Here is a 22,211-nt window from a genome sequence, read left to right as displayed (position 1 = left end):
AGCACTGGATTGTGTGTGATTTGCCTTGTTGAAATGGGGACTTACATGATCTCTGGAAATGTCCTTTTTTTCCACAATTTCGACATATCGAATACTTTGCTGTTACACTGAGCCAGCTGAATATTACACTGAGCCAGCGCTAGCGGAAGTGACATTTTTACTATAGGGACTCTAATGCACTCCATTGGCCATTTCAAGTACTTCCGACTTCGCACTTGCAATGAGGGCATCTCCATTTAATCCTATCCTCCTTGGCTAGATTTCTCGTTGCCAAAGAGACGAAAATTATCGCTGTAAACAAATGTTGGCTGGCTCACTGGTTCCATTCCATCATTTATTTGTTCTATGTTCCAGATAGGCGAAATGGCCAAAGTAAGTCTTTTTGAGCTTTTGTGATAAAAAGTGAAATTCAAGTCGTAGGTCGAATAATACATCATTTGTCACAAATTCGATAAAAAATTTCATTTACTAGTCGTTAGAGGAAATGAAAATTTCAGAGCTTTTTCTTCATTGTGAGGAATTAAGCATAGAAAACCAAAACTTGTTCAGAATTATGTATTCAAAGTTGTCTTATAGGAAAATCTGTCAAATACTTTTGTTGTCATTATTACAAAAGTAAGGTGCATATCCCGTTACAAGTTCCGTTTTTGGACGTGACAAGAACGGGAACTTTACCATTTGATTTCATTATAGGATTTGTAGGACCATAGGTGCAATTTGTCTGTCATAAAATAAAATAAATATGAATAGTAATATAAATATTTAGACCGGTCCAACGTGCCCCATCTCCACTGCTGTATTCTGCATGGTGGAGGTGGAATTTTGCTCATCAATGTTGTAATCAGGCTTGCCGGACGTCCCGGATCAAGGAACAGTCCCGTAATTTGAAAAATTGTCCTGGGCCCCAGGGAACTTCCATACAGGACGGCTTAGGTCCCGTATTCCAACAAATAACAATATTTTACAACAATACGAGACAGTATTTTAAGGTGAAAAAATTTTAAGTGAAACGAAAAAGTGACTAAACTCTAATCAGGCACCTGCTCCTATCAACGTCGATCTGTATTCTAAACTTCATTATATTGCTTGCTTTATTCCGTAGAACCCCACAAATTCTGACCCCATTAGTCTGGATAATTCGGATCGATTGATTCAATCAATTTTTTTTTTAAATTTAAGGAGGAATTGTCAATTTTCCATAATATTAATTTATTTAACCCTCTCACGGGGAAGACTGTTATGTCATTGATTGAGTTCCCTTTTCTTGGCAATGCAACTTTTGAATCAATTTTTTTTCCTCGATAGAGAAAAAAATTCATTCTAAAGTTATATTGCTGAGAAAATGGAACTGAAAGAACGACACAACATGGTCTTGCCCGTGAGAGGGTTAATTCTCGTATCCTGAATAAAAAAGTCTGAAATATTTTTGGCAGAATGCCTTAAGCCATGATAAGAAGATTCCAAGATGCTGGGTCTGTTGACTAGAATCCAACTTCTCCATTCAGAGAGAATGTAATCAAACTAGTGTCACAGCAGAAGATTAATAATAACAAAATAAACATTTTTACTGTTTACATGTTTCCCATAAAGGTGATTTTCAGTAATATTCTTTATTTTATTTATGTTTTTTTTATTCTCTGGATTTTCGATATTCCGGATTGCGTCGGATCCCAATTAATCCGAATTATCGGGGTTCTACTGTACTTCATGTATGGAAATTTGGTTTTTAAAAATTTTTAGTCTTTGTGTGTGTGTGATAGTGTTGGCGTAACCAGACTATAGGCACGAAGTTTTCGTTTCTGGTGTAGTAATACTTCACGTAGAAATGATGTTTTATTTATTTATTGATTTATTTTTATCAGTCTTAATGTGTGTTTAAAAAATTTTGCATCCACTTATCACAAGAGCAAAGGAGTGAAAGGCTCCATATCATTAAAAATAAGACACCACAATTGCATATAGCAAAACTTGAAATTTCTTTGCGAAATCAACTTTTTTTTCTCTGCTTCCTAATCGCCAGCTTCTACCCAGGCATGCAACCAAGAAGGAGCTTTGGGATCTTAAGGCATCCTATGATATAGTGATTTTGGGGGCATTAAGCAAGAGCAACATTTCAGACTTTTCAAGGGTTCGGCAAAGGCTGAAGTCTAGGATATGCACTCAGTATACTCAGAAAATATATTTTTAAAATACAAATGAACAAAACTAATAGCAGACACATACGAGTCATTCCATTTCAAATCAGACAGGCAGGTATGAAAAGTGTCATATGACCATCACCAATTTTTTTGAAAAAATTATAGTAGTTACAATTAAGGGACATATGAAATATCCCTAAAGGATTTTGCAAGAAAATTTTTTTTTCTTCAGTTACAGCCAGGGTAGGCTTTTTGCCGGCAGAAACTGGTTTTTGCCCTGCCAGTGGCAGAAACTGGTTATAACCGGTAAAAACCGGCAGAAACTGGTAGAAACTGGCAAAAACTAGAAAACTTTTTAAATAGCTCTAGTAATTACTTAATGACAGGCAATTAAGTAAAATAAAAAATATAACTCCATTTCGTCATTGCAAAAACTTAATATAATAGTTATTTAATAATTAGTGTAAAAATATGTTAAATAACAAAACTGACATTTAAAAGCAAAGTAAAATTTATCATAGTTGAAATTGCTATGTGTTCGAAATGTTAGCCTTGTAATGTTGTAAGTAACAAATTTTTCAGTTTGTTGTTTATAATTATTTTGTTTGCATTTAATATAAAGTGAAATATATATATATATATATATCAAATATTTAAATAAATACAGATTTGTTTTATTTCATTAAACTCTAAAATTCAAGAACTTCTCATTTTACACTTAATATAACTGAACAAAGCTATTCTCAAAGAGCTTAATCAAGCAGTTACTGATAATCATTTACTCGCCTATATGCTCCATCCAAAGTATTTGGGAGTAAATTTATCATGTAATCAAGAAGAAAGTGCCCGCACTTTACTCACAAATATTAACCCTGATTATGTACCTTATACCATTTCTTTACAAAACAAATTGGCCCCTTTTCCCAAAACCTATTTTTCCAATCACGTTGTAACAACTACTCCAAATACCACATGGTGGTCCAGTTTGAAAAAATGTGCTATAGATGAAAGTTATGTGAGTCTTGCTTGTTCTTTGATGATAATTCCAGCTAGTTCTGCTGGGATTGAAAGAACCTTCTCAAATTTCTCCTCTGTGCACAACAAATTGGGAAATTGGTTAGGTTTAGAAACAGCGTCAAAACTTTTATTTTGTTACAGGCTGCTGCAGTGGGAAAACAATGTAAAATTTGATTTTGAATGGTGATAGTGTTGTAAATAAATTGTATTTGGGTTAATATTTAATTATTTTCCTTATACATTTTCTATTGTATGTCAGGAGTTGCATTTATGTCATTTTTTGAGTTTCTGCCATAAATGTGGCAGAAAGGGGTTTTTGCCATGCCGGTTTTAACCGGTTTCTACCAGTGGTTTTTACCACCTCGGCAAAAACCTGCCAACCCTGGTTACAGCCTACTAAAATTCTGCACAAAATCCGCCATTTCGTAAAAGAGAAAAAAACAGCAAAGGGTAATTCCACATCAAATCAACCAATGGCCAAAATCTCATGTCTTCAGATTTTGCTGATTTTTGGCTCAAATGGAGTATTAGCATAACAGGGAAAATATACCGTTTTGGATTTTTTTAATCATTTGTTGGTGAGTTATAAATTTTTAAAGTTTTGACAAAGTCACAAATTTTGCATTACTGAATACAGTCGGATCCCGTTACAACCAGGGTTGGCAAGTTTCTGCCGAGGAGGTTAAAACCACTGGTAGAAACCGGTTAAAACTGGCATGGCAAAAACCACTTTCTGCCACTTTGCGGCAGAAACCAGCAAAAACTCACAAAATGAAAAATTAATTCTTGATATACAACAGAAAATGCATGGGAAAAACAATTAATTGTTAACCAAAGTACTTTAATTTAGTTACAAAATTATCACAATTCAAAATCAAATGTTACATTGTTTATACCCTGCAATTGACTCTTAGAAAAGGTGACTTCAAAAATCTAAACAGGTTCTCAATTGACTACGCACAAATGAGAAATTTTAGAATATTCTTAAAACAGAGAAGAGCTAGCAGACAATGCACAGGAGCAAGCAATGTTCGTGAAACTTTCATCTATTGTATAACTGGTCCACCATGTAAAGAGTAACTGTGGTTGTGGTAAAAATTTGACTAGAAAAATAAGTTTTGAGAAATGGGGCCAATTTGTTTTGCATAGCTGTGACATTAGGTACAATATTTAGGCAAGTAAAATTCTGGCACTTTCTTCTTGAAGCACATGACATGATAATTTCAATCACAAACAATTTAGAGAAAGCATATAAGTGAGCAAATTACAATCAGTGATGCCCATTTAATTCTGTATGTCACACCTCTTTCCTAAGCACCCCCTGTATGATTTTGTATCCTTTGTTAAATTAATCCAAATACTATGAGCCTCTGCAATTGGAAAGTTCCCTTTCTGAACTAAATCAAGGGCACAAGCATGGGATTTTATTTTTTTAATGATGAAATAATGTTTAATTTTTTAGTTTACTTAAAGAAATTAAATATAATTTACTAATTACTTCAGTTATTAAAGACATTTTTAAGTTTTTGCCAGTTTCTGCCGGTTTTTACCGGTTATAACCAGTTTCTGCCACTGGCACGGCAAAAACTAGTTTCTGCCGGCAGAAAGCCAACCCTGCAACAGAGTAATCATGTTAAATAGTAACGTTTTTTCTAAAATACAGTAAAAAGTCAGTTCTTTATTAAACACACGGCAATATATAGCTAAGCAATGATTTGAAACAATTTGAGGGGTGTTAACACATGTCTGAAATAATTGGATATGCTTATGAAAAAATTTTTACGTACGTTGTTTCCACAACGCGAAATTCCGACTTAGAGAAGGGTTTTGGAACGCATCCCTCGTGTAAGTCGGGATCCGACTGTAATCTTAAAAAGGTCGTAATTAAAAATCTATTTGACTTCAAGAGCTGAAACTGGTAGTTTTGTTCAGTTATTTAATGAGGTTTTATAAAATATGTGATATGACCAGCTACTCTACCTTTTATTTTTTTAAATTTTTTTATAAAAAATTTTAAAATTTCAAAAAAACTCAATCGAAATTTTGAAGTTTTTTGAAAAAAAATTATTTTATTTAGTCTTAGTTTAGCAAAATTTATGCAAAATTTCATGATGGCATTCTTGTGGTATCATGAGGAAAAGAAATATTTCCTTTCTTTCTTTCACATAACAATTCATACTAGCTTGACCAGATTGATCACCCAAGTGGGACGGGGGGGGGGGGGGGGCATGGTGAATAAGGTGCCATTAAGATATTTAAAGGGGTGTTTTTTAATGGAGTCTTTTGTTCTCTGTGAATGGGGTTTCATTCTGTGGGTGGGGGTAATGGAATCGCCACCCCAGAGTTAATAACTATTATTGTTATTTTTGTAATTTGTAAAGTTTATTCATTTATTTTTTAAGCAGTTGAGAATTATCAGAATTAAGACATGATTAATTGTAGTTGACCAGGAATGAAAACTTTTGAAATATTTTTCATCCTTAAGGATAATTTGTGTACGTGGAAATGATTTTGCCGTATCTACAAATGGGCAGTTCTCAAAAGGTGGGAACAAAAAAGTTAACTTTGAGCAATTTCAAAAATTTTCAAATTTGACATCAATTTTGATTTTATTCTATAGTATGCATACCTAGAACACAATATATGAACATGAAAAGACAGCAGGTATTTGTAAAAATTGTTAATTAGCAAATTAAATCAGCAATCTGTAGGTAACAGATTTTGGACATTGTTTTCCTGTAGGTAACGGATTTTGGACATCATCATAATGTAAGTTTCACCATTTTTGACAATTGTTAATCTGATTTTTAACTTTTCCAATGAAAATTTTATTTACTACTTTTTAAATTTTGCAATTTAATAATAAAGAGGATATTAATGAAATACTTGAATGGCTATACATGCTGCTCCTTACATTTAATAAAGTTTTGGAATGATTTTGAAGAAATTGATGCAAAGTTAAAAAAAAGCTTCAAATTAAAAATAATACAATTGTAAAAAGTGACATCAGTTTTAATAATGAATATTTTTTCTAATGTCATAAGAATTAAAATGATGTCTAAAAAAAATTATTGAAGAAAGAAATTCGTATTTCTATTTGGAGATCGTTAAATTATGTTTCCAAAAGAAATAAGAGAAAAAGAATTCTAAAATAATAAAAGCGGGAAAAAAAAAAAAAAAATTGCTAGCGCAGGTGATAAAGTCGCCAAAACTGGTACAGCTGACGATAAACTACATTTGTCAAAGTGGAATTCCCCTCTGGTAACCTTTAGCTTATCGTATACTGTGTTGTCGCCAACGGAGGTTTGCTTGGCGATTTTAGCGCAAAATGGCTTTCAGTTCGATCATAAGCAGCCATGTTTCTACTGTAATTTATGTATTGTTCAATGTGTAACATATTAATTATGCAGAATACCAATGGATTAAAGAAGATAACATTATAATAACGTTTTTTATTGAGGTTAGAAGACAGTAGATCATCAAAAATTATGAATAAATGGACAGAATTATCGGCTTCAAGATCGTAACGCCATTTGGACATCTCACATGTACGTTTAAAAAAAATTATTTTTCTTCTAAGATACTGCATAAAAGCTTATAAAAACACTTTTAAACAATTAAAAATTTATTCCGAGGCTCGATAAACACCTTTAAAATGAAAACATCATATACTTAGTTCTCAAAAAATAGCATTTTAAAGATCGTAAATTTTGGACATGCATCAAATTTCAAACTTACTATTTTCTAAAATCGTTTACAAAGTGAATATTCTGTCTTTACTTTTGTTATTTGTGTAAAATATTAACAAAAAATTATTCAGTGTAAGATTAATACCTTTAAATTTTTTTTGAAACGTATGGAAATAATTTTAAAAAATTTTTCTTTAATGGTACATTTGCTCAGTTAACGTTTTGGTATGTCCAAAATTGCGCCTTTTAGCAAAGAAAATATTTTTTTAAGGGCATTTAAAGAGCATTTTTTCCATAATTTATGTCAATTCTTGTCTCTATACAGTATTATAATTTAACTCAAAAATTTTTGAGTTAATTAAAATGAAAGTTATTTGGTGTTGAAGCTTCAAAGTTGAGGTCTGTGTTTGCTCCCACCTTTTGAGAACTGCCCAAATGAATCACAAGTCTGATAGATATTAAATACTATAAAACCAAAAGATAAACAAACATTTTGTTTAAAGCTAAATAAAGTTGTAGATCATGTAATAATTACCTTATGTATCAATGACAACACTCATACTAATAATAGAAAGAATAGGTTTTAAGAAAATCATTATGTGGTTCATTACAGACTTTATTTCTCCTGGTTTCATACATTTGGGCAAAATAATTTCTTTAGCTAAACTATTTAAAAAATGTTTTAATGAAAGTTTCAAATGAAAAGACAAGTTCTGAAGTCTTTTCCAACACTAATTTCTTTCTTTTCTTTTTTGACTGTTCAAATCCAAATATGATCAAAAAAAATTCTTTGAAAGGTGAAAATTATGCATTACATTTTACTTTTAAGCGCACAGAGTTTCATGCATATTTTATGTTTCAAAATTTGATGCATTTTCCCCCCTTGTTCTGACTGTATTGTGGATGAAGCATAGTAATGCCGACAGGTGTGAGGATATTAGAGCTATTCATGCCTTCAAAGTACTCTTGGGCTTCTTTAGTTATTTTTTTTTCTCATTATTTAAAAATTATTTAGAGTTAAGATTCATATACACGACCGATCCGTGATACATGATGTATCTCTATAAATTTTAAGTAACCAAGAAAGCAAATTAAGTACTAGTAGGATGAAGGTTTGGCTGAAATAGCTTTTGGGGATATTTCCAAATATAAAAGTGTGTGGGGGTGGGGGGGGGGGAGAGAATAATGACAGTGATCTAGTTGGGTTTTGCTCCATGTAATTTTTAAAAACTTAGTTTGTCTGCTTTGTGCATTTATGTACCCAAGTTGCTTTAATTGGAAACATGAAGAGAGGGGGGGGGGAGAATTGGAATACTTGCAGCATATTAAAAATAATAATACAGTTGGTTCTCTGTTTAACGACTTTCAAGGGACCACAAAAAATCGTCCCTAAAGAGAAATTGTCCTTAAATAAAATGCTTTTAACACTACATTGAACCATCTGGGACCCTGAAAAGCCGTCGTTAAATAGAGCGTCATTAAACAGAGAGCCAACTACAGTTTTGTAATTTTTTTAATTTGGTCTTTATCTCTAAAGCTTTGCTGGTAATTTTGTATGAATTGAATTTTGCATTTTACAATAAACTGAAAATTCATGAAAACATTTGGGGGTGGGGGGGGGAGATTTGGTTGTACAAAAAAAGCATTTTGGTTTAATTCAAACAACCCTGTATATTTATAATACATAGATTGGATAGTAATTATCGGTAGCAATTAGCATAGTAAATTTGTTACTAAAATAGTGCTTAAAAAAGGTTCAGTAAATCAATTTTTTAAATAAAATATTTCGAATTTAATTAATTATAGAGGATATATGGGTCCTTATTTATTTTTAGAAATAAGAATTATTCAAATAGGTAAAATACTTTTGAAATAGTATCCATTTCAAATGGGGTGTTTTGCTGTTGTTTCCCAAAATGGCGGATTTTTAGCAGAACTTTAGTAGGCTGTAACTGAACCAAAAATATTTTCTTGCAAAATTCTTTTGGGATATTTCATATGTCTCGTAGTTGTAACTACTGTAATTTTTTCAAAAAAATCGGTGATGGTCATATGACACTTTTCATACCTGCCTGCCTGATTTGAAATGGAATGACTCTATCACAACCAGGGGTGATTGTGTTCCGGTATTTTACCGAATTTCCGGTATTTTCGGACATTTCCGGTATTTTTATGTCCGAAAATACCGGAATTGTGTTTTTTTTTTTGTTGTTATGCTTTTATCTCCCCACCTCCACATTTTTTTAAAATTATATAATACTCATCAAATATACCTGCAAGTGCCTTAAGATGGACACCTACCCCTTAAGATGGACAAATGTCAAGATAATTTGTATAACACCAACTCGTAACTTTGTAATCCATTAAAAATTTAATCAAATGTACACACAATATTTTGACTCAGAACTATTTAATACTATGGCAAAGATGCACTTAAGTAATAGGGACCAAAGATTCCTCCCCCCCCCCCCCCGTTCTTGCTTTGAAACTTTCAGGTATTTTTTGATGAACTCACAATCACCCTTGATCACAACGTTGTATTTAACGAGGATTTGTTGCTGATGTCTTCAAATTACATACCTTCTTTTGTGGGTTTACTTTTTTCCTTTTACTTTAATTCATTTACTTTTACGATTCTACTTAATAATGTTCTTTCTTTGAAATTTTTCAAGAGCGAAATGCCACATGAAACAATTTGAAGCACAGTGCGGAGTTCCGCACAGGTTGACTAGTACTTATTATTTCATCTGTCACATATTTATTATTTCATCTTACTTTTTTCTAATTTAGAATGCTATTCTGGCCAAAGAAAGTATAGAAGAATTTGTTTCAGTGAAACTAGGTATGTAATTTTGCATTTGTAGTGGCTTAACATTTGTGTTATTTGAAATTTTAATATTTAGAATTTACTATTGCTCTGTGCATAGTACATTATTCTTGCTAGACTTGATTTGTGGTTAAATTCTGCTGTAATTACACAGGCTTGCAAAGAAATAGTGATTACAAACCAATAGCTGATCCTGATAAGTTTTTGGATGCTGATTTCAGGAGAAATAACCAAAAAATTCCATCACGTACCAATGTTTCAGAACTTTCCTACCATTGAAAAGTGTAAAACAATACAAATACAAATATGACGACCAGCAACGAGCTCTGGGCCGAGCTAGGCTGGTCTTAGTCAATTTATCATTCCCCAATCAATGGCCCTCTTACAGCTATCCACCCCCCTTTCTCATTAACGATTCTTCCGGTAAGCTGTTCCAAGTGCCGACAACCCTAGTAAAGTAGCGATTTTTTTCTAATTACCTGATTAGGTAATTAGGATTTAGGATTAGGCAGAATTAAGAATGTATTTAGGATTAAGGCTGAGATTTGAATAGCTTAAAACAATGACCCTTTGTCTTGCTTTCCATGTAAAAATTTACCCATTAACATGTTTCCTTTTGATAAATTTAAACAACTGAATCATGTCCCCTCTGACTCTCCTTTTCTCCAGGCTATAGGGTCTGGTGGGGTAAAGTGGTCATAAAATCGCTGGTTTTCAACTTAGGTAGATAATAAATACAAATGATTCTCTAAATACTTGAACTTTTTTTTTTGTTATTTTACATTGCATTATTAAAGAACACGGTACATTGCATTTCAGGGAAAAAAATATTGGTTTAAGAAGTTTTATAACACTTTCATTTCCCTTTGTATTTATGACCACTTTACCCCATGGGGTGGGGGAAAGTGGTCATAGCATGGGGTAAAGTGGTCATAGTTTTTAAAAAACTGCAAAACCGTTACAAATAACCCTAATTTTTGGTATATTTTGGTTGTTTTTATATTTACAAGTATATGTACGAGTATATACGGGTATACACGAATATACTATACGTGTCTTGTAGACATGAGAAAACATGTTCATATATGAATAGATACATGTATACATCAGATGCATGCACGTGCCTACTCAAGTATATACGTGCCTACTCAAGTATATACGTGTATACACGAGTATATAAGCATGTAAACGTGATTACCTACACGAATATATATGTGTCACGTGTATATGCGAGTATATACGCGTATAAACGAACATCATATGCGTGTTTTGCACTTGTATCTCGAGTATATGTGTGCATAAACGCGTATAAACGAACATCATATGTGTGTTTTGCACTTGTATCTTGAGTATATGCGTGCATACATGAGTATATACGTGTACAGTCGACGTATATACGCATATATAAGTGTACATACATACTTATACGGGTATAAACGAGTTAATTCGTGGATATATCCAGTGCGTGTTTGGGGGGGGGGATGCGTGTCTACTCACGGAAATATATATGGAAGAATGAATATATACGTATGCTTACGTGTAAACACGATTATATACCTGTTAGACGTATATATGTGCATTTACGTGTATACACTAATACATGTATCCACGTATATCCACGAGTATATCCGGTAATATACATGTATGCTTACAGAATGAAACCAAGATCTTTTGCAAATTCTAAGTGGTGTGAAAGGGGGAGGATAAGAAGCAAAGAATCATAAGGAACTTATGTTTTTTTTTTGCTTTGTTGACGCGCTACATGCACAAAAAGTCAGAAACTGATGTTAGCAAAACAGGTTACAAGTTTGTTACACAAAGATGATTTTACCCGACATTTTAGTTTTTAAGAAATATTTAGAGCAGTTGTTAAAAGTTACGGCCTGTAGTAGCTCTAATATACGCATCGCAACAAAGGCGCAGCGACTGATGAAAGTTTTTCAAAAGTCTCGTAATTGCAACAGAGTGATTGCGATGCATGTATTACAGCTGCCGGCCGCAAACTTCATCAATAACTTTAAAACTTTCCTAAATCCTAAAATGTGGTGTAAAATCGTCTTTGTGTAATAAATTTGTGACCTGTTTTGCATCCACCAGTTTCTGGCTTTGCGTGCATGTAGTGCGTCAGCCTTGAGTTTGATTCCATATGTTTCTTATGATTCTTGCTTCTTATCCTCCCGTTTAACACCTTTTAATAATTTGCCCAAAACTTTAAACTCACCCTGTATACATGTATATCATATGTTTGTATGCAAGTGTCTACTCGAGTATGTACGTGTATATACGTGTCTCCCTGAGTATATAATTGTTCGTATATATACGAGCATAAGTGGGAATATACGTGTATAGTCGAATGTCTATCTGTATAGATAAAAAATACTTGCAGATACCCAAATACGTGTTTATTGGTGCATTTATGTGAATACGTATATATACGTGCCTACACGAGTATATGCGTAAGCATATGCATATACTCGTATATTTAACCCTGTTTATTGTAAAACAATACATATTAAGTGAAATTAATATTAAATTTATATCTGCTTTATACTGAAAGATTAAGTGACTTTAGAAGAACAATATTCGTTAAGCCTAATATTATGACCACTTTACCCCATCTTACTTAAATTGTTCTAAAAAATTATCCAAAATAGATTCAGCTAACTGCTAATTAGTAAGAGTTCTTGAGACATGTAGGAAGCTTCCTGTGCAGTCAATCTGTTCATAATTCTAACAAACAAAATTTCCCAAGGAAGTTAAAAAAGGTGTTTAGATTTTAAAAATTTTCATATTTACACAAAATATTTTTTTTTTACCAAATAAAATTTTGCCAGTTGTAAAATTTTGTATTCAAAATGTAGTATCTAAATGCACTACCCTAAAATAAAATTTTCACATTCATTCGAACATTAATTTCCAAGCTATAGTCATTTATTTGAATTATGACCACTTTCCCCCACCAGACCCTACATATTAAGCATTTTAAGTCCAGTAGCGGATACAGCCGGCGGTCTACCCGGGCATTTGCCCAGTGGTCCGGTTATGCTTCGGGCTGCAACTAACATCAAAGTCTTTCAGTCTTGTCTACTAACAGCAAAATGTAAATTTTGCGCGCATGTGTTTAGAATAACGCAAATTCGCAAAACACAGCCTCAGCACCTCTTTATGCATGGGCTAAAGCTTGTGGGTGGAGGGAGGCAGGGCCGTCACCAAGAAGGGGGGAGGGGGAATTTTTAAAATGGGGTTGCCCAGGGCCTGATTAACACACAGGCTGACTAGGCCCAGGCCTGGGACCCCATGTTCCTAAGGGGTCCCAAATTTTTTAAAGAATTATGCATAGCATTGCAACGATATGAAAAATACATGTATTTTTAAAAAAATAAAAAATAATGACTTATTAACTGGAAAAAAACCTTCTTTAACGGGGAATTTTTAATCATTCTGCCAGTAACGAACTTACTTGATCACGATTATGAGGGGGCCCAAAGTGGATTCATAAATGCACATAAGTGATTTATACATAGTTGTGTGATTAGACAAAGCAGCCTCCTAAAGTGTAATCGTGCTTTAAAAATGTAAATCAAACACTGCATAGTCTTCAGGGGGCCTCCAAATTAATGTGAGCCCAATACCTCACTTTTAGTTAGTCGGGTCCTGGAGCTGCCAATATATTTTTAGTGGTATAATAAAAAATAAATGAATAAATAAATAAAAAAAACAGGAAAACCTCAGCGGTTGTAAAAAGTTAAAATACTTTTGATGTCTTTGACGCTTTTATATGTAAATAACAAATCAAAATTGCTATAAAATGCAACTTATAAGGGTTGACGTGAGCTCATGTCAGCTTAATTGAAGAATAGGGGCCCGGCTCCAGTTGCGTAGCTACAGTGTTTTCCGCCCGGGTGGTTCCTCAATTTGCCACTCTTTTGTTGGGAAATAACCAATACATTAAACTGTCAAGGGTGTTTAAATTGAAACTAGAAATTTAATTAAAGAAAGAAAAAAGACATACAATTTTTCTAAACTTACAAAAGAAAAAAAAAGAAGGGGGGGGGGGGCTACTCTTGGGAGCAAATTGCTAAATTTATGTGAAAAATCAAAAACACTGGCAGTTTTTGGTAAGGTGAAGTGAAAGGGCGGATTGGGTTGCTTCTGATTTTTTTTTAAATCTAAATTCTCTTCTTTGTTCTAATAATTATTCTAAATATGTTTCTTTGTCGACGTTGAGGGATCGGTGGGCACCACAAGAAAATGTTCCGAAATCAAAGTTTTAAAATGCAGCTTAAGCTACTTTGTGAAGAGGTTAAGAAAATCAGGAACTCTGAAACATGCTATTTTAGGCTATCTTTGGCCGCGCAATTGCATGTGTATTCCAAGGCAGTTGTAAGCATTAGGAGAGGGAGGGGCGCTGAGGTTTCTTACTGAAGTATTATTTAAATTAGTTCAATTAAGGGTAGTTTTGGTGATTTACCGGAATGGGGAAGGTTCGGCATCTTTCTTTGAGAATTGTTCAGCACCAAAGTCTGAAAAACGCAATTCTAGGCTATCTTTGGTGACGTTAAAGGGTTTTCTAACACCTAATGGCACCAAAAATGTTGTGAAGTCAGTAGGCGCTCTCATGGGAAATTTCCGTAATTGACGCCCGACATTAGGTTTTGTTTGATATTGATAGTGTTAGCAAAAGGGGGCAGAGGCAGGTTTCCCTCCCAAAACATTTCTTCAAGTGGAAGTTCATTTTAGGAATCTTTGAGGAGGAAAAATTAGCGAGCTGGGCTGTCTTTGTGGATGTTAAGAAAAGGTCAGGAGTTCAGCTTTCCTTCCTCGGAAATTTTCAAAATGGAAGTTTCCAGAACGCAGTTTTAATCTTTGGAGACGTTAGATGAGGGAGGGCGGAGGGGGGGGGGGGGGTATTAAAGTACCGTTTTTGGGAAAATTCCGAAACTGAAGTCCTCAAAGCGTATTTTAAGCTATCTTTAATCACATTAGGAGATAAAACATAGTCAAGGTTCAAGCGCTGTTTTAAAAAATTGATATTGAAGTATCAGAGTTTTAAAAACGTAATTTTAGGCTACATATAGAGGCTTTAGAATGGAGGGTACAAGTTTTCAGAATTAAAGTCCTATATATGTCCATTTTATCTGTGTTTGCTACGTTAGAGGACAGGGTTCGGGGTTCTACATAGAAATTTTTAAACATTGAGGTTTAAAAGCGTATTTCTAAGCTTTGATGATATCAGGAAAAGAGATGAAAGATTCCAAAGCTCTCCATTCTAAAAACATTTGAACTTTTACTCTGTTAGATTACAGAGTGGAGGTGGGAGAGTTTCCGAACCGAAATTATTTGAAACTGAGTACAGTCGACGCTCGATATAATGACCATCTCCGTTCCACAGAAAAGGTCTTTATGATGAGTGGTCGCTATAAGGGCTAGAATTTTTTAAAAATAACGTCGATGCTCGATATAACGACCATATCCGTTCCACAGAAAAAGGTCTTTATAACGAGTGGTCGCTATAAGGGATAGAATTTTTTAAAAATACACAACACATGCATCATTAATGTTCCGTAGCTCCATTAAAATTGGCAACTTTCAAAGATTTTAATTAAATGTTTAAATTATTTTTATTTTTATCTTTAAAAAGAATTTTTATTTTTATCTTCACATTATTTTTATCCTTAAAAAAATTATGAGTGCAAAATATTACAACAAAATATTAAAAAGACTTTAAAATAGAAAAAAAAATGATTTCATACTTACAAATAAGTTATTTTCTCATGAAAAAATCAGAAATAGTTTTTTAGCACATGAGAGTTTTGCAGAACACAGTTTTCCATTTCAGTAAGAGATGTTAAATAGTGTTCTGCGTTTTCTTGCCTTTCAAAATAACATTTTGAAGTCTCTATAACATTAGAAACATTTTTTATAGTAGGAGTGTTGGTTACAATTTCTTCATCTGATGATGATACAGCAATTTCTTCCTGTCTGCAATATCGAGAACTTAATTCATCTTTAGTCAAATGTTCGACACATTCTAAGTCATCATCTATTTTAGCGTAATCCTCAAAGTTTAACGTTTCATCCAATTACATTTTGTTATAAATTTCTTGCAACATTTCCTCTTCATCGAAATTTTCATTTTCGATTGCTTGAACAACCATTTCAGCAGTAGATTTTATTTCCTCGGGTTTTTTAAAACAAGCATGATGAAAGCAATTCGTGATGTTTTTGTCTGAGGTGCCATTCCATGCTGCTTTAGACAGATGCAAAGCTGTGAGGACATCCACTTTGTTCTCCTCACCTTCGTCGAGTGCAGAAACAATCCTTCGCAGCAGTAACTTTCTGTAATTGTGTTTAAAGCACATGATGACACCTTGGTCTAGAAGCTGAAGAACAGATGTGGCATTAGGCGGACAGGGTTCGTACGCCCTTCAAAACTTCTCCAATACTCCTTCATTCAGGAAATTTTTCTAAAGGGCCCTTCAAACTCCTTCATTTTGGTTTTAACTCCTTCAAAACTCCTTCTTTTTTAATTCAAGACTACATAATTTTCCTCTGTGACGGTGATTTAAAATACTTTAATAGACAACTTAACATCGTCACAAGGGCAAAGTTAGTTACAATTTTGAGTAGTAATTTCGTATATTTATTTTTCCGATATGATTTACAAATTGAGCATAGAAGTCGTAAAAGTTGAAGGTGAAAATATTATTAGATGACTAAGACATTTCATGAGGGAAGTAAAACATGCTTAAATGGTGCTTGGTTATTTTTTCAAGTTTTATGATTACTGCTTCTCTCTCACTTTCAGCAGCAAAAATCAGTTTGTTTAATTATTACTTAAATACTTAAAAATACATAAATAGATTTACTATATTAAGTGATTGTGTTAAAAAAACAATTGTGTAGTAAATCGCAGTTATGATATTGTAAAAAGGGTCATCCACATCCACAAGTAATGTCATGCATTGAGGCGGAGACAGATTCATTAAATTGTGACTAGGGGAAAAGAGAGATACCAAAAAGTGACATTACACAGTTATTATAACTATATGTTATGACATGTGACAAGAGGAGTGTTAAGGTGAAATATGACACTTTGTGACAAAAGGGAAGGGGGTCAAATATCTTTACTAATAATAAAGCTGAAAGTCTGTCTCTGGATCTCTGTCTGTTGCATGCATAGAGCCTAGACCGTTTGGCTGATTTTCATGAAATTTGGCACAAAATGTGTTCATAACATACTGGTGAGCACCTTGAAGTGATTTTTCAAGAATTCGATTTTTTTTTCTATTCCCATTTTAAGACCATTTTATCAAGCTAATTATCATAATGTGGGCAAGCAAATTACCATAACGGGCGAGCAAACTAACATAGAAAATTGGTGAGAAATTCATCATCCATTATTTGTTACTATACACTCGAACCAAATGACCTTTTAATTTTCTACTACAGACAAAGCCGTGCTGGTACCACTATGATGGTTAAAAGAGCGACATCATTCAGGGACAACTCATTAGTACTCCTTCAAAATCTCATTTTACTCCTTCAAAACTCCTCCAAAACTCCTTCATTTTATTTCTGAAATTGTGTACGAACCCTGGGAGGAAAATATTCCACAGTAATTGATTTCAACCCCTTCAGTTTGAGATGAGCCGAACAGTTATCAATCTTGAGAATAATTTTCCTACCCTGAATTGTCATTTGCTTATCCAAGCAACGTAGCGATTCCTCAAAAATAACAGATGTCATCCACGATTTGGTGTTGTTTTTATAAGTGACAGGCAAGGTTTTGAGGCCTTTAAAACACCTCGACTTTTTTGATTTTCCTATCGCTAAGAGTGGGAGTTTCTCGGCACCAGACATATTTGAGCATAAAAGAATTGTTAGTCTCTGTTTGGCTTCTTTCCCTCCACTTGCAGTTTCGTTTTTCAAAACAAAAGATTTATCAGGTTTCATCATAAAGAGCAAGCCAGTCTCATTTGCATTCAAAATATCTTCCGGGGCATAATTATCCATAATTTCTTTCAACTTTTCTTCTTTCCACCTGCTTACTGCTTCTTTATTCACTGAACCACTTTCTCCACAAAGCTTCCGGAATTAAAGACCATGTCTGATTTTAAATTTCTGTAACCATCCGTCCGAAGCTTTGAATGCAGTTTCATTAATGTCCATTTTTTGAGCAAAACTTAGAGCTTTTGACTGTAACAAATTTCCATCTATTGGAACATTTTTTGATCGCATTTTTAGCCATTCATATAATCCTTCTTCAAGCTTCTGAAATTTCCCTTTGTAGGACCTATTTCTGGATGATTTGACTCCTATTTCTTCTTTTTTCAAAATTGAATCCCGGCTCTTATTGATGCCAAATAAGGGTGCTTTTGGAAATTTTAAAAGCCCTCGCAATTTCACAGTTTTTCAGTGCTTTTTTATCTACTTCTCTTAAGATTTCAATTTTAGTCTCTAGACTTATCGCTTTACATATATTTGAAGCTGCCATCTCATTCAATTGCAAAGAAATACGTAGTGCTTGGTCAGTTGGTATTTTACTAAAGAATCTACCTAAGTCTTTTCACTCCTTCCCCCAGCAGAGAATGACTAATCCAAGGCACATGACCTAGAACCTGTCCAGGTTGAGATTGAAGAGCAGGTTATTTGTCCACGAACCTCTTATCATATTTCTGGAAGCAGAACATCTGAGCTGACAAGACATCTGCACTGACAGCAAGGCTCCAAGGCTCCTCTTATTTCGGAGAATCGACCCTTAAAATTCATGCGAGTCAAACTACCATACCAATACATTTGTCAACCCCTTTTTCTAAGTTACCGGAAATTTCATGTTTCCTTTCCCTCTATTCTTTCGGTACTGTGGCGTGAGTGAGAATTCCCCTCCCACCTGTCAAAGTCAGACTGAACACTGAAGACTCCATGCAGCTTATCTCTAAACAATAATCAAGGTCATTTCAGGTTGCAAAAACGTTCTACTAGGAAAAATACCGGAAGTAGTTTTCGCTGAATTCGGTCGTGAATACAAACAAGCAATACAACATTACATTACAACAATATTACAATACAACATTACACTGTTACAATACAACATTACATTGCAAAAAATTAAGCAATACAAACGGTCTTTATATCGAAAGCAAATCAACATAGAGTATATAGGGGTAAAGTTGGGACTTTTACCACTGGTCATTTTAATGAAATGGTCTTTATAATGTGTGGTTGTTATAACGAGCGTCGACTATACGCTAATAAAACAATTTTAGACTATGTTTGGCCAAGTTGAGGAACCAAACTATTGGGTTGTTCGGAAAGTAATTTCGTTTTTTCCCATCAGAGGACTTAATTAGGTTTTTTCGAAACCAACTTCACACTTAAGCCGCATAACCATTATATGTCTTGAGAGCTGATATTGCAAGGCTTGTGTGTGAAAAAGTTCTATTAATTCTACGCAGTAGTTTTTGGTTGGTGCCCTTTTAAATATGGAGAGCAATAAGCAGCATTTTCGTCATATTTTACTTTTTTACTTCAGAAAAGGTAAAAATGCTGTCCAAGCGAGAAAAAAATTGACGGATGTGTTTAGAGAAGGCATGTTAACAGTACGCCAGTGCCAGAACTGGTTTGCAAAATTTCGATCCGGCAATTTTGATGTCGAAGATGCACCACGGTCTGGAAGGCCGGTCGAAGCTGACAAAGATGCGATAAAGGCATTAGTTGATGCAAATCGGCGAATAACCACACGAGAGATCAGTGAGAGATTAAATTTGTCGAATTCGACTGTTTATGGCCATTTGAAAGGCATGGGCTTAACCTCGAAGCTCGATGTGTGGGTGCCCCATGTCCTTACGGAGCGAAATTTGTGTCGTCGCGTTGACGCCTGTGATTCGCTCCTCAAATGTCAAGAAAATGATCCATTTTTGAAGCGGGTTATTACTGGGGACGAAAAATGGGTTGTATACAACAATGTTAAACGCAAGAGGTCATGGAGCAGAAAAGATGAACCGGCTCAAAGCGTGTCAAAAGCCAACATTCACCAAAAAAAGGTGATGCTCTCCGTTTGGTGGGATGTCAAAGGAATCGTTTTTTTTTGAGCTTTTGCCGGACAATACAACGATTAATTCAGAAGTCTATTGTCATCAGCTGGACAAATTGAATGATTCACTTAAAGAGAAGAGGCCCGAATAATCAACAGGAAGGGTGTAGTGTTCCACCAGAATAATGAGAGACCTCACACAAGTTTGGTCACTCGCCAAAAACTTTTACAGCTTGAATGGGACGTACTGCAACATCCACCATATTCTCCAGATCTGGCGCCTTCCGACTACTATTTGTTCCGGTCCCTGCAAAATTTTTTGGATGGCAAAACCTTTACCTCAAATGAAGATGTCAAAAACCACCTGAACCAGTTTTTTGCCAGCAAGGACCAAAACTTTTATGAGAGGGGAATTATGTTACTGCCAGAAAGATGGCAAAAGGTGTTGGACCAGAATGGCCAATATATAATTTAATAAAATATTTATTCATTATACGAAAACTGTCTTTCATGTTCCCCTAAAAAAAACGAAATGACTTTCCGAACAACCCAATAAATGTTGAAAATGAAATTCGCTTACCTTCCATATGGAATAGACTAACATGTGATCCAAAGTTGTTAGATAGATTTTCTACTCTCAAAAGCGAGAAAACAGAAATCCCTTTTACTTCTTTTGAATTAGAGAACTCTTGTAATGTAATGAATGAGAAATCAAAGTAAACCCTGCAACATATAAAGCCACCCCTGTGATAAGCAACGAACTGTTTTGTGTATAATTTTTCCATTCTTCCTCCCTTTCTTACTCTTGTCACCGTTTTCTTGAAGTTAAAAAAATTTTTTTTTGTTTCACTAGGAGGTTTTTAAGAAACTCTCTGAAAATCCAGTGTTAACTCTCCCTTACAACGAAAATTGGAAAACTTCATTGTTTTCTACCTCCTGGAGTTACCTTCTACAGTGAAAAAAATACTGGTCCCATGACTGTCCACTGCCGCCCCCTCAGAAAAAAAACAAGGAATGGTACTGATATGCTATAAAGAAAGATTTTTGAAAGGATTTAAAGGAAGCAGAAAGTATTGTATAAAAGTAATTTTAATCTGGTAGTGACACAAGTCTTACAATTGGAAGATTTTCTTTTTGCCTGCAGTAACAGATTAAAACCATAATTTCCTTATTTTAAAAATACGTTTATTTTTTTCAACATCAAAAGGGTTAATTTGCCACCCCTCAAAAAGTGCCGCCCGGGGCAGACTGCCCCCCTCCGCCCCACCCTGGCTACGCCATTGCCCGGCTCGGAATTGAACTCGTGCAGAGGGTAAAATATCCTAATGGTGAAAGGTATAGAAGGGGACATGTGAAAAAATTGACATATGTCATTTTGTTCCTGAATCCGCTGTTGCTCTCGGCGAATCTGTTTATAACAATTGGAATAAAAGTGACAAAATATTTTCTCCATAAAATTATTTAAAAAAAGACAATTTTAAAATACAATTGAGGAGCATGAAAGACTCTATATTATTAAAAATATCAAATCAATGGCCTAAGGACGAAGAAATGTGAGTTTCAGACATTTTTTGACGAAACATCAAGTATTCTGTACAATGTACAAACTCACAGTTTCGGGCCCCTCAGTTTAAAAAGAAAATAAGTTGATAAAAACCAATGTCGAAAGACCCCCCCCCCCCCCCCGCTCTTAATATCATCAAAGATCGTGTAAAATTTAAAATTTTGATTTTTAATTTCGAATAAGTTCATAAGAGAACAGCCGAATCCACTCCCTTCATAACATGGAGTTCCAGTTTCGAAAATTTGCTGTAGGAAAGTACTCTTACCTCTCCCATTTTTTAAACATTCCCAAAGATGGTCTAAAACTGTTTTTAAATTAACAGTATCAAAAAATTTCTGGGAAAGTGCCCCGTCTCCTCCTCTCTCTTGGCCTCATCAATGAAGAATGTTTTAAATCTCATTTTTAGTACTTCAATTTCGAAAATTTTCCGAGGTGAGCTTCCTGAAAACTCCTTTTCCTAACATCACTGAAGGTCAGCAAAAATTTCGTTTTTGGAACTAACTTTCGAGTAACTGCCGGTGCTCTAGTCTTTACCAAAAATGGTTTTTGAGACTTCCGTTTGAAAATTTTCTGGTGGATGGCATTGGAATCTATCTTGACTTGAAATCACCAAAGATCTTCTAAAACTGCGTTTTCAGAAGATAATTTAAAATTCTGTTTTTGGATTTCCACTTTCGAAAAACTGAGGCAGGAGAAACCCTGAACCTGCGCTCCCCTAACATCACCAAATATTGTCCGAAATTGAGTTTTTAAGACTACAATTTCAAAATATTTTCTGGGGCAGAGACCCCCCGGACCCCTTATTTCAGGCTCAATGTTAATCTTTCGGTTAAGTTTATATTGCTAATACTTAAATGGCTCCCAGAAGCCAGAAAGCTAAAGTCCACTCTCTCTCTCTCTCTTTGTATTGATACATGCATTTGAAAAAAAATTAAGGGGC

The 22,211-nt window shown here is 34.3% G+C and overlaps 1 protein-coding gene across 3 annotated transcripts in view; it reads left to right on the top strand.

Moving 5' to 3' along the window:
* The first annotated feature begins 280 nt into the window (after nt 1-280).
* The window catches only part of LOC129235200 (uncharacterized), a 138,446-nt gene continuing 116,515 nt past the window's right edge, over nt 281-22,211 (top strand). For 2 of the 3 annotated variants that reach the window (XM_054868907.1, XM_054868905.1), the window contains exons 1-2: nt 281-372; nt 9,635-9,686. In XM_054868907.1, the coding sequence (XP_054724882.1) occupies nt 346-372; nt 9,635-9,686 (79 nt within the window). In that variant the 5' untranslated portion in view covers nt 281-345. Of the gene's footprint in view, nt 373-1,532; nt 1,591-9,634; nt 9,687-22,211 lie in introns of those variants that run through there. The other variant, XM_054868906.1, reaches the window with a different exon arrangement.

Source organism: Uloborus diversus, chromosome 2, assembly GCF_026930045.1.
Source record: "Uloborus diversus isolate 005 chromosome 2, Udiv.v.3.1, whole genome shotgun sequence".
NCBI lineage: Eukaryota > Metazoa > Arthropoda > Arachnida > Araneae > Uloboridae > Uloborus > Uloborus diversus.
Note: the sequence above shows the minus strand (reverse complement) of the source record. Positions and strands in the feature narration are given on the sequence as shown.